Source organism: Physcomitrium patens, chromosome 13 (genome assembly GCF_059467195.1).
Source record: "Physcomitrium patens ecotype Gransden chromosome 13, ASM5946719v1, whole genome shotgun sequence".
Taxonomy (NCBI): domain Eukaryota; kingdom Viridiplantae; phylum Streptophyta; class Bryopsida; order Funariales; family Funariaceae; genus Physcomitrium; species Physcomitrium patens.
The window spans coordinates 8,681,417-8,694,185 of NC_143422.1; the positions used below are offsets into that span (position 1 = coordinate 8,681,417).

A 12,769-nucleotide genomic window follows, 5' to 3' on the forward strand; every position below is an offset into this window, starting at 1 on the left:
TAACTAAAAATTTCATAAGATAATTATATGCCCCTTATTTTAAACATATAATTAAAATAAATTACTAAAATAACACATATAGCACAAATACATAAATAATTGTTGGTGGTGTTAGCCAACTTTAGATTATGCACATCTACTACAAAATCCGATTTAAAGCCAAAAGATTGATGTAATGCTTGTGTACTTCTTATAATTTATTTATTTAATTATATTCTTAAAAAATTGAAGCATCATTGAGTTGCTTTAATTTATTTAATTTTATTTATCTTTTTTAAAAAAAATTTAATACCATGGTATTAAGTGTATACATTTTTTAACTTTTTAATTTTAGTTTCAATGTCATGCTTAAAAATTTAGACTTGATTTAATTTTCACTTTCCCTGGATATTTAAATTACAACAATTGTAAATTGAAAAAAATAAATTGTTACACATTCTTACATAGGATGCCATAACTGCTTATATCATGGTTGTAGGTTAATAATATTTCTTTTCAATGACAAAGAATAGTTTATTCCAAAAAAAAAAATCACAACAACTCAGTGAAAATAACACTTCTACAATTATTGGTGAAATCACTCAATATTGATCATCCATTATTTGTATTGAGATTCCAGCCCTAATTCCAGCGTGTCTTTTAACCACCGAGAAAGACCCATTTACTACGTATTCTGAAACGTACTCACACATCAACGCCAGTCACCGTGGTCTCCTCTTCCCTGAAAGACTAAACAAAGCCATGATCTTGGACCCAGTTTTCACATCTTTCATAATAAATGCACAGCTTGTTGAGTGTTCCGTAATAAACCACAACTATAGAAGCATGTTTTTGAGGATATTCAGGTTTTGTTTTTAACATCAACTCTTGTCGAATGATCTCGCGAGATGGGTCATTATCGGAGAAACATGAACGTTATTATAGCTTCGCGGATAATCAATGTAGCTGGTGCGTGGTTGAATTGCTGAACAAGCGTTTGACAGAATCTAGTGACATGCTTCTAACTGTTAATACACACAACCAGATCGTTTGCAACCTGAAACTCCACGAAATCCTCTCCCGACAGTCTTGTGACTACCACTGGAGCTTCTTCGTGAAATAAGCAAAGCTAAGTGATGCTCCTTCGTAATCTGCAGAGAAGGTCTAGATTGTGTTGGACTGTTTTACTTGCGTACACTGGAATTGGCCTGGCTGTTAGACAACCGTGCAGAGGATGGAGGATCTGGAGTAGACCCGGGTCATCTTTTGGAGTAAACGGAACGCATGTCTTCAAGGTGGGATTCCGTCGGTGGAATAATTGAGCACGTTTTAACGTGGACGGATGAAGCCTTGCGCGGAAGGGAAGCCTTCGGTCCGGCCAGGCAAGAAATTTCTCACCAGTCGGGTCCCTTCGCCGCTACCCTTTGCCGCCAGGTCCCCACCAATCCTCTCCATCGGAGCAGTCACTTCAACTTTTACACATGAATAAATTTCTATCTAGAAACAGCAGAGCATCACAAGTATGCAGCTTGAATGGTGGCTCTGTTCTCGTCGCGTCTCACAGGATCTGCTGGGCTCTCCACACTGCAACTAGTAGGAAATAAATCTGCTTGAATCAGCTCGAGTTTTGCTTTCAAATTACAAAAGGTATTCCGCTGGTTGTTGTTGGTTTGCAAGAACAGTCGAACTAGACCCGGAGTTCAGATTCTGAGTGCGACGAAGGAAGGAGGACATATCTAATCGCACCACACTTTGAGGGGCACTCGACGCTATCAAGCATCATCTTCAAGTCGGTAGCCATCATCTAGAAGTTGTACGAGGTCGTCAAGCGGATCATCGCCGTCTTGAAAAGCTGCAGCAGTATGTCAGGCTTCAGGACCACGAAGGATATCCTCACTCAGCTAGCCAATGTTCTTCCCACGGGGACGTTCATGCTTTTCCAGCTGATCGCCCCTCTCGCCACTAACAATGGCCACTGCGGCAAGACTGAGAAGATCGTGACGGGTGTTCTCCTGGCAGTTTTTGCAGTGATTATCGTTGTGTCTTGCTTCACGGACAGCGTTAAGGTTCCCAGCACAGGGAAGGTCTACTATGGACTGGTCACCACCAAGGGCTTGTGGAACCTAAGCTTCCAGGGGTCGGGAATTCCGGGGGTCTCCGGCGCGTACTACACAGCGGGCGGGAGCAAGTACACGCTGAGAGTGTTTGATTTTGTCACTGCTGCGCTCTCGTTGTCTGCTTTTGCCACATTGTCACTCCTTACGGATCCTGTGTCTGGATGCTACTGGAAACAATTGAGCTCAACTGTCGTGAAGACCGTTCCCCTGATTGTGGGCGTGGCGGTCTCGTTTGTGATGACCTTCGGGCCCTCAGCACGAAACGGCTTCGGATTCAAAGTCGATGCTTCCGTCCCAGCAAAATCGGCTCCCAGGACCAGCTTGTTAGGCACGCCGGCGATCTCCACCTCTTCGGTCTGATTAGGGCCTGTAAGGTAGAGATTCAAGTCACTAAGCAATCTAATAATTATTTTATTCATCATCATCATCATTTAGCAATCAAATAATTATGATTGAGGTAGTTGGTTCATTGTTGTTCACGCGAACAGATTTTCGGTGCTTGCAGAAACGCAATGACGCTTGTGTATCTGTGTTCATTTAGATTGCAGGTGTTAATAAAGGAGCTATCCAGATTTCCATCACTCGGAACTACGTTTGGAGGCAGTCGCTTTTTGTGTTCAGCTGTGTGTTAATAGCTGTACTTATTCATAAAGATGCTCGTCTTGTTGGATGATGTCTGTTTCGTGTTTCTGGCGCGAAAGATTAGTATGTGTGGCGCATTTGATATGTCTCTAGTATGAATGGGAAATAGCTCAAAGGACAAATCGTCACAGAACTTAGAAGCTAAGGCAATGTCTTCATCTCATGGCGATGCTTTGAACACGTCTCTTAACATCCATTGAACTTGATTCGGTAGCATAGTAGTGATGGGTGAAGCGTACCACTCTTGTAACAAAATCATTCTTTCTAAACTTTCTCAAAAAGCTGCAAAACAATTTCGAGTACATTCATGCTCTATTTTCATCCCTACTGAAGGATCTCCCCAACATAGTAGCAAGAAAATTGATTACGAAGACCTAGCACGTCGCTTCTCATTCTCTTCCCAATAGATCCCACTCAGCACTGCATATTCAGCTCTGTAAAAACTGCGTTATTGAAGTGGAAGGCAAGGTTTCAATATAATAGAAAATTTGAAAAACAGTATGGAGTTCCAAACATCCTGATTTGATAATTAAGATGTAATTGGCTTAACCTATTCCCAATAAGAAAAAAAGAAATATGCGTGAAAGAATAACACCAGCTGCTAACTAAAAGTTATCCAAAAACCAGATCCACACCTCACCAACGCACATTATCAAAATTGAAACCGAGATGTAGATTCAATTTGGCTTGATTTGAGAGATCTGCTCTCTCAACCTTGAACAGATGCTACGTAGAGAAGGAAATGCAAAAATATCTTTCCCTCCAGCTCAGACTCTTGGTTAGCTTCGATATCGACCGATGTAGAAGAAAGATATACTTCTGTCGCCGTTCAAATTTAGATCTAGTATTTTATCGGCTTTGTTAGAAAAACAAACCATGGCACCTGAAAAGAATTGCTGAAGAATGGAGCAAACGAAAGCATTTGCTTCGCGTAACAGTCTCCCATAGATGCACCTTTAGAGTTTGCTAGATAATGAATCTAGAAATACTTTCCATTTAAAGTCACATTAAGCTCAAGGAAATAACTATGACCTGAGATGAAGGCAAGGTGACACCATAAGAACTAGGAGATTAACTTGAGCATCATTTGGACACAACTCGATGCCGTGAAAGCATCATCCCTTGAAGGGCTTAAGTTCCATCGTTTCCTCGGTTCAGCTTCCAGACTGCAAGTGCTCCGTTATCCCAGACTACTGCTTCAGTCTTAACCGCATCAGTTCTGATGACCTCTGTTCCAACAGACGCCTCAAGATTGTCAGTATTGTTATATGTTAAACTTATTTTAAACGCAATCAGGTCATTTATGTCTAGAAGTTAACAAACTAATGTAAAGTAACTGCAACACAAAGCCAGTGGTGCAAGGCACAAAATAGTGCGCATGTGACAGACTATAAGTATTAGGCTAAGACGTAGATGCTTTCGGTACCTACATATTTTGAAAATCCTAACATGCAAAGCATAAACTAAATTTTCCAACTATTATTCAATGCACAAAATTTCTAGCACATTATGTTGTGATATAGTACAGATTATACGCTTCCTCTGTACAAAGTTTATTCTTACTTACACCAAGCATAGTGTCAAGTTAACGTTAAATAGAGAAGAAAAAATAATTTCATAAAATTAAACAACATTATTTCGGTAAGTTTTATTTATTTATTTATTTATTTTTCACAAATCTATAAAAATATAAAAATATATATCGTTTTGTTGAATAGCTTTTTTTTCAATATAAACCTTTACTCTTTTCTAATATATAAGAATAAATAATAATTCTTGATTCCAATAATAAATAAAAATCACTATCAGATTCTTTTGATCTCCATCCTATAGATATTGATGTTGCAGGTCTAAGTATTGAAAAAAACTTAGAGAAGCATTATACTAATAATTTCAAGTTTCCAAGTATCTTCAAACTTGTTTAATCTTTTCACAATTAACATGTTTCTACAAGCATCGAAAGAATCCAACAGAACGATCCTAAAACATATGAACTAACATATCATCTTTTGTAAACATGCAACATATCTTCAATACAATGTGATAACATGTCTTGACAATTCCATTAATTTTACAACAGGAATACATTTATCACCTGAATCAAACCACCCACAACTTGCCTAATACAATCTTTTCCACCATCAAGCCAAGCAATCAGCACATACAGAAAACATCAACCTCGCAAAATCAACTAAAAAGTTAGTACTCATATACTTACATAAGCCATATTATGACACCCACCTGGTGCATTTTGTGACCCTTTTTCTACTGAATTCGACAAAAGGAAATTGTTGACGCCCAGCAATAGTAGATTAAAGTAGGAGAGAACAGGAACATTACTCGTGCTGGAGTACAGAAACAACCCATCGCAGCGGCAGCAGCAGAGAAGAAGACTCACCTCGATCAGCGAGGCAGCAAGAAGGGCAGATTGGCAATGGCGTAGACCCAGACGCCAAGCGTTGCAGCACAGTGCTGGAGCTGCCTCGAAGACAGCTTGTCGATGGTGTCTGCTGCAGTGTGATGGTACCAAAAGTAGCCACTCTTGAGAAAGTTGTCTTCGTCGAAGGCTGGATATGGGGCATGGCTGTAGGGGAGACAAGGATTGTTGTCGTCACTCCCGCATCTCACATCTTCCACATTCAAGCTTCCAGATGGAACGCCGTTAGCATTCAAGAAAGATACATCCTCACCAACTGAAACACCAGAAACGTTTCCAGATCCGATTTCTGATAGTAAGCTTCCTCCGATCAGTTCGAGAATTCTCCTGGCGTCGCTGGAGCCTGCAAAGGAGATGCCGTTAGGGGAGAATGTGCCAACGTCAGATTCCAAGGCGATGCTGTGCCTGATGAGCTCGGAGGCATGGTTGTCAGCGTAGGATTCGGCCCCTCTGGCGCCATTCTCTTCGTTTGTCCACAGCACCGCCCGAATGGTCCTGAGGGGACGAAGACCTAGTGCATGGATCAGCCGAACAGCTTCCCAGGAAACAAATGCACCGCCTCCGTCATCCATGGCCCCATCGGCAATGTCCCAGCTGTCAGTGTGGCCACCGACGATAACGTATTCGTCGGAGTAGGTGCAGCCCGGAATCTCGAGGATTATGTTGCGAGATTGAGCGTCGAGGAGAGCGTGAGCCTCCATGTAGAGCTCGATCTGAAGGGTCTGCCCCCGCGCTTGCATGCGAGCAAACATCATGGCGTCTTCTATGGTGATGGAGGCAGCCGGTATGTTGGACGAGTGCATGGAGCCCGTGTGCGGCGTTTGGATGCCGAACGGGGTTATGGACCTCACGAGAGCAGCAACAGCACCGTACGCTTCAGCGCGAGATGCTCCATAGCCGCGGTACACTACAGTTTCACTGTAAGAAACAAACTCCTGGTTGTAGACGACGATCTTTCCTCGGATATTTTCCTTCTGTCTGTCTAACTCGACGAATGAGGAAACTACAATGGCCTCAGCACGGAGGGTTGTGCCTCCAGTTCCCACGCTGCCCCCAAGGCCCAACATGCGTAAACTCTTACGGCGAGGAGCTATAAGATTGGCGAACTCTCTTCCCCTCACCCATCGAGGCACCATTACATTCTCCGTCTTGACGATAATCCCGTCCTCCTGAGCCCTTGCCACGATCCAGTCAATTGCCTGTTCGAGTGCAGGTGTGCCACTGAAGCGAGGACCGATTGTGTCTGTCATGTAAGCCAAACGATCGTACACGATGGTGGTGTTCATTGCAGATCGTATAATTCTGTCGGCATCCTCCTTCGCGTCAGGAGCTAATAGTTGAAAATCCTCGAAAGGCGCCATTTGCAAGCTAAACGATGAGATCGGTACGCCGTGATGCAGAAACAGAACCAGCAACAAACTCACCACCATCTTCATATTCTCCACAATTTCCTACACATCGCAAAGAGAAGAACTTGTAACCTCATAATCGAGAAACTCAAGAACCTAGACCCTAAACTCACAAAATGCTGCAAAATCCATCTCTCGTTTTACAACATGGGTGCTGTGTGCAGGAGGCAGCGTTAAACTGTGCTGCTGTAGACGGGATCCATCCATCGCTGCGTAATCTCCACACCTCCCTCCCTGATTCCTTCTCGAAGCGCACCCTGATCGACGCCGTCAGAGCTACAGTAGCGAGCGATGGCATCGCCTTCCTTCCGTTTTTCTTCGTCTTCTTCATCCATCCAAAATGGATGAGATACATTGGACGTCGTTGTGTTTCTGTTCATACATGCGGATGATGATGGTGAAGATGCCATTATTATGGTCTCACCTCCCCCCCTTCCCTTTCTTTGGACTCATAACCTCCCCATGACGTGGATTCTTATAAGAATTGGCCTGATGTATGTGGTGTGTTTATTAATGTGTAGTCCGATATGTTGAATTTTATTTTTATTTTTAGTAGTAGAAACTATGTCTTTATAAAATGATAATACATAATTTGTATAGCATTTTAAAATTATGATTATAATTGAATTGAATTTTAAATTCATAAATGTTATAATATGTCTTCTATATATGATTATATTGGGGAAATATCATATATGTATATATATATATATATATATATATCCCTCAAATATGTCAAAATATTAAGAATATTTCTATACTCTTGATAATAGCATATTGTCAAGGACAAGAATATAATAAAGATAAATAAAACAAGTGAGACTTCTTTCAAAGAAAGATGAAAAAATAAAAATAACTTGATATGTATATTAAAAAAGAAATTGAAATGGCTATTGCCAAAAGACAAGAAAACTAGAGACCCTTGAAACTAGATTGGAAGCAAGAAAGGAGTTGACAAGAGTGAAGAGGGCTTCATTCTTGTCTCTATATATACTATCTAACTAGGGGCTATGTGGCGATGTTCTATAGGACCTCCAATATGTGTTGACTTTGTAAGACACATGCCTTGACTTACAAGGCAAGTTTTTCTATGTGTGGGCCACATAGTTAGCTTGGTCTTCAAGCTAATAACATGTGTGGCACATGGCCAACTTGTTGACCATGTTTCTAATCCAAAAAGTCAATTAAAGACACCTATAAAGTCAAAGTAGTATCTATGAAGCTTCTAAAAAGCTTCCATATTAAATACTATAGAATTAACTTACTTTTACCTATTTTTACTTACTTCTACCTATTTATATATGTAATTATTGGCTTACATGTATATGTCCGTGATACATACATACCTTCTACATTGATAAGGTATTAGAAATCTAATGATTTCGTTAATATTTTTGTCTAAATAGTGGCTTTTATAATTTAGTATATAAAAAAAAACAAAAGACTTGCATGATGTGCATTCTTAGGCAGATTATTACTAAAAAGAAGAAAGTGTTACAATTGCCTACTAGTATATAATATGTGGCTCTCTCCTTCATAGCATATTGTCTTATGTATGCAATTCAAACAAAGAAGATGAAGAATTCTACCTATAAACTTGGAATTTGCTACCAATCATTCAAGGCAATGTATAGGAGAAAGTTTGAAGCTCTTATTTGATCCTCATACAATCATTCTTCAAATATTAATCAATTTCAATATCCTGTGCAAAAGTTAGCTAAAAAAATTGTATCAAAAGTTGGATTATTTTTTCATATTCTTGAGATAAACCTATTTATTGATAGACATATTTATCAATTGTAAATTACATAATACTTATTCATTCAATACAAATTTGGAATGGAGAATAAATGAGCAAAGCACTTAATATCTAGATTAAAAATGAACAAATATATTCAATTTCATCAAAATCATATCCTTTTGGATTAACATTGAAAAGGACTAATATTCTATAATACAGAGATTTAAACCGCAATTGGCATCTAGATGGCTATTAAGTTGTAGTATTGACCTTGATTTTACAACTCAAGTTACACTTTGTAATATTTTTAATATTATAATAAATATAATTTGAAATATAATCTTTGTATTTAGAATTGATTTATCAAAAGTATAATAAGTTAAAATGAAAATCCCTTTAGCAAATACATAGAGATCTAAAATTTAGGCTTCAATTATTGAAAAAAATAAGCCATTGAGGTTTTTGAGGAGAATGTACAACATCTACTATTTTATTTTCAAAATCTTAGCTTGAGATTATAGCATTTTGAAGAAAAAAATCATACAAACAAATTAAAGTACTAACAAAATTTTACATCCATTCTTGAGTAGTATGTTACTTCCTATTTTATGATTGAAGAGTTGAAGTTCTTTCCTTGTGCAAATTGTTGCAACAACTTGGATTTGATTGTGATATGGTCAAACTCTTTCTTTGAGATATTTCCTAAGTCTAGTGGATCAATAGAGTCCCTACAAATTTTGTGTATCTTAAATAAACTAAGAGCCAAGTGGGAATAATCATATTTCTTGAGTACCTGGTTATGTGCAAAATTAATGGCATGCTCCATTTGCTTAAGACATTCATCATTCTCTATATTAGCTCTTAATTTGCAAGATTTTCATTCCACAAAGTGAGTCACAAATAGCGACCTCTTATCTTTGTATCCTAAGTTTTTTTTTGCCCTCATTTTGGCACAAGTAAATCTAAGATGCATAACATCCAAAATGATGCAAAAGAAAGAATTCCTAGAGGTAACAATGCATGGGATGCTACAAGGGAGAGAGTTGTATGCTATACATTTTTAGGTAGTTACAACACACTCTTTCTTTTTTTAATGATTTACCTAGGATTACACATTATATAAGACTCTTCTTATTTTTATTTATTTATTGATATACTAAATCACTAAAGCTACTATTTAGGCCTAAATAAAGACAAAAACATTAATAAGATTGTCAAATTTCTAATACCTTATTAAAATAGAGGGTATATATATACTATTATTAAAAATATATGAATACTTTGATATTATGATATATTTGAAGGATATACATGATGTTTTTCCTTATATTTTTAATATAAATCCAATTTGCTTAGTATTCCATATTACATGCATTTACTTTAATTTTTATTTTTTAAAAATTATATATATATATATATAAATTTATCTCTAAACCTTATTCAAATATATATACATATATATAAACAAATGCCTACATACATTTGTTTTCACATTAACTAATAAATAATTTCTTTTAAAGATTATTAAAAAATATGTAATTGTAAATTATATAATTTGATATATTTTAATAATTTCTAAACATTATTAGTTGTATATATTTAGTACACATTTTATTCATGTACATATTTTGTAATATGTATCATTTATAAAAAAATAAAATATTCTTAACACAAACATAATGTGTTTAGTTTAAAAATTAAAACTTACAAATCTTCACCATATTCTGCAAATAACATGTTTATGCAAGTTCATTGTAAACATAGAAATAACATTAATAAGCTTTTACAATTGTAAAATTAAGTGCAACTCTAAACATTACCAAATCCAACTCACTTTTATTTCAATTAAGGATTTCAAAATAAATGATTCAAGATCCAATGTAAGGATAATTTATTCGGTGATTTTATAGTGTTTAAATTTGTTAAAGTTTAAATACGATCATGGCTAATGATTATCACATTTATTAGTGCCAATGGATTACCGCAAGATAAATGCTACATGAATAATTACCCATTGACCACAGAAAAGGCATCACATGTGGTAAATTTCAGGAATCAAAACAACATACCTAACTCAGAGGCACTACTCATTATTATTTATTATTAAGCAAGAGACGAAAAATCTCAAGGGAAAGGGGTAGAAATACTGGAAGGCTTGCAATCTTTTCAAAACTTCGTCGAGTGAACCTCAACAAAATCTTATGCAGTAGCGCCTAATGCTGCTTGCAAAGCACTGTGTACCTCGAGGCCAATTTGCGCTTCTGCTCTCTCCAAATCCTCCTTTGCATTAGAAACCTTCTGAGTGTATTCCTGGACACCCTTTCTCACTTCTTCGGGGTCAAATCTATCCAAAGGAACTGCCTCAATTGCAACAATGTCAGCAACGGAATTGGCGTGCACAAAAGCAAACCCACTGCTCACAAAATAGTTTTTCACATCAGTGCCCTCATGAACCGACATGATTCCAGGCTTCATCTCTGCGATGGTTGGGACGTGGCCGGGCAAGACTCCCATCTGCCCTGATGTCGCTGGCACAATGACCATGTCTACCTGCAATAGTTATTCAATCAAAAAACACCTCTTAAGAGAAAAAAGTTATCCGCGAGGAATTCGATTAAAGTTACAGAGTTCATCATCGTTCTATGTCATACGACTTAGAAAAGACAAGGTAACAAGATTGTGAATTTAAATGTACTCTGTACAGCACTGAACAAAAATAAAATCAAGCGAGAAAATTAATGTGCCGAAAATTTCAGCAAATACTGCACTGCATCGGCAATCGTAAGTGGAATAATACTAACCTCCTTGGCCTGCATCTCAAATTCGTGGGGAAGCACGAAATTCACCGTGAGCTTGGTGGGCAAGGTGGTGGGAACTGAAGGTCGAGCAGCCATGTATTCGCTTGGGAAATGTGGCAAATCGTAATTTGGAGCAACTTTTTTCCAGTCCTGTTTAAAAGTTTCCGGAACAATTGCCTCCGCAGCAGGAGCCTCTGCCTCCGCTGCAAATCCGCGTGCAAGCATGGGTCGAGCTGCGGACCATGTTCGCAGGCCGGATCTCAACCATTGCCTAGCAAGCATTGTTACTTGATGACACTGCGAATTACCAGCCATTTCTCAAAACCTAGCATACCATCCACGCAAAACCCTAAACCAAACCATCCAAACAAAAGAGGGCTACAGCTACACCCAAAGCAAAAATGGAAAAAAGGATCTGAATTGAACGTCTCATACGCCACAGAAGAATTCGAAGCAGAACAGACTAATCAACTGCAAAACGAGGTTGCCTAAATGCAGGAGACAGAATAAGTAAACAAGTCGACAACACCAGGATCAAAAATCAAGCCAAAACTTGAATACATTTTCTTAACTAGAAACGCTCCTGCTGCACCATAGCAAGAAGGGGAAAATAACAACAACAACAACAACACAATCGAATTCACGAGGGTTGATCCGACCTGCCAGCCTTGAAGCCACCACTCACAATTCCAGTGCAAAACCAGTGAGGTTCTAGCGCAACTTTCCTGTGAAACAAAGGGCCATTTAGCTGCAACAAATTTCTTCGAAGAAGACTGAGAGCAGACAGGACGGGTCGGGTCGGGCCGGGCCAATGCGCATTTATTCAGGCCTGTGATTTCATGAACGTTTCGGAACAGGGGGAACCATGATAATTGTACCATGATAACAGTACAATTGTCTTCTAAAATCCAATTATATTTTCGAACTAATTGGCACTTATATGGGTATCTTTTAAAACTCACTTCCATTTAGAATTACATATACTTGAATTTAGGAGCTATTTTTACCAAAATTTGCTGGGATTTATGTAATAATATACTTTTAGGGAAATGTTAAATAGACCCAAGCTCATACTAAATTGACCCATCCACCTTCACCATCATGAAAATAAAAATGACCTCTAGATTCATTTCTCCACTAATAGATTTGCAACCAATAAAAACCAACCATATTCATCATGATTATAATATTCTTCATCAAAGGTGGGTCAATTTAGCAAAAACCTAAGTTGATTTAACATTCTCATAAGTTTTGCAATAAGAGTAAGATAATAAAAAAATTATCCACTTTCATGAATTTTTTTTAAATAAGACTAAATTATTTAGATTAAAAATATTAGATGCCACAAACAACATTTAATGATCCTTACTCTAATATCTTTGAAGTCAAGTATAAGTCTCTTGCCATCCAATTGTCTAAAATCCAAGATTGTGGTGAAATGTTATCTATTAAAATGCAAAGGAAAATATAAAAAGCACAAGACATTGAGTTTAATAGATCTTTGATAAATTTTATTGATAAAAAAAAACTACTTTTTAGAATATTTAATGGTTTGAAAACTTTATAGGATTAATAATCATAAAATAGGATTAATAATCAATTTTTTTCCATTTAAGTCCCAATTAAATTAATTCACAAGCCAATAA

At 37.5% G+C, this 12,769-nt stretch overlaps 3 protein-coding genes across 5 annotated transcripts; 1 reads left to right on the top strand and 2 right to left on the bottom strand.

Moving 5' to 3' along the window:
• Positions 1–1,474: 1,474 nt before the first annotated feature.
• On the top strand, positions 1,475–3,040 carry LOC112290192 (protein DMP5). Its single transcript, XM_024536232.3, has 2 exons — positions 1,475–2,470; positions 2,638–3,040. The coding sequence occupies exon 1, from the start codon at positions 1,842–1,844 to the stop codon at positions 2,454–2,456; it is 615 nt and encodes a 204-aa protein (XP_024392000.1). The 5' UTR covers positions 1,475–1,841; the 3' UTR covers positions 2,457–2,470; positions 2,638–3,040.
• A 515-nt stretch (positions 3,041–3,555) lies between these two features.
• Positions 3,556–6,862, bottom strand: LOC112290191 (uncharacterized). Of its 3 annotated transcripts, none has more exons than XR_016506026.1 (3): positions 5,137–6,862; positions 4,834–4,916; positions 3,556–3,967 (listed from the first exon to the last, which is right to left on the bottom strand). XR_016506026.1 is itself a non-coding variant. In XM_024536231.3 (3 exons), exon 1 carries the CDS (start codon positions 6,609–6,611, stop codon positions 5,142–5,144), a length of 1,470 nt encoding a protein of 489 aa, XP_024391999.1. In that variant the 5' UTR covers positions 6,612–6,862; the 3' UTR covers positions 3,556–3,967; positions 4,834–4,868; positions 5,137–5,141. The 3 variants fall into 3 exon arrangements, 2 of the variants coding, with proteins under 2 accessions (XP_024391999.1, XP_024391998.1); XM_024536231.3 differs by having other exon boundaries at positions 4,834–4,868; XM_024536230.3 differs by lacking the exon at positions 4,834–4,916.
• Positions 6,863–10,380: 3,518 nt separating this feature from the next.
• On the bottom strand, positions 10,381–12,019 carry LOC112290396 (ATP synthase subunit delta', mitochondrial). The gene is made up of 3 exons (XM_024536587.2): positions 11,783–12,019; positions 11,127–11,420; positions 10,381–10,875 (listed from the first exon to the last, which is right to left on the bottom strand). Exons 1-3 carry the CDS (start codon positions 12,002–12,004, stop codon positions 10,525–10,527), a joined length of 867 nt encoding a protein of 288 aa, XP_024392355.1. The 5' UTR covers positions 12,005–12,019; the 3' UTR covers positions 10,381–10,524.
• Positions 12,020–12,769: the final 750 nt, after the last annotated feature.

Bases quoted from the DNA above. Each gene is read 5' to 3' on its own strand.
- LOC112290192 (XM_024536232.3), top strand. From the start codon at position 1,842: ATGTCAGGCTTCAGGACCACGAAGGATATCCTCACTCAGCTAGCCAAT.
- LOC112290191 (XM_024536230.3), bottom strand. From the start codon at position 6,611: ATGAAGATGGTGGTGAGTTTGTTGCTGGTTCTGTTTCTGCATCACGGC.
- LOC112290396 (XM_024536587.2), bottom strand. From the start codon at position 12,004: ATGGTACAATTATCATGGTTCCCCCTGTTCCGAAACGTTCATGAAATC. The intron at 11,421-11,782 runs GTCGGATCAACC...GGTAATTCGCAG, and splicing joins GGTGGCTTCAAGGCTGGCAG to TGTCATCAAGTAACAATGCT. The intron at 10,876-11,126 runs GTTAGTATTATT...TAACTATTGCAG, and splicing joins TTGAGATGCAGGCCAAGGAG to GTAGACATGGTCATTGTGCC.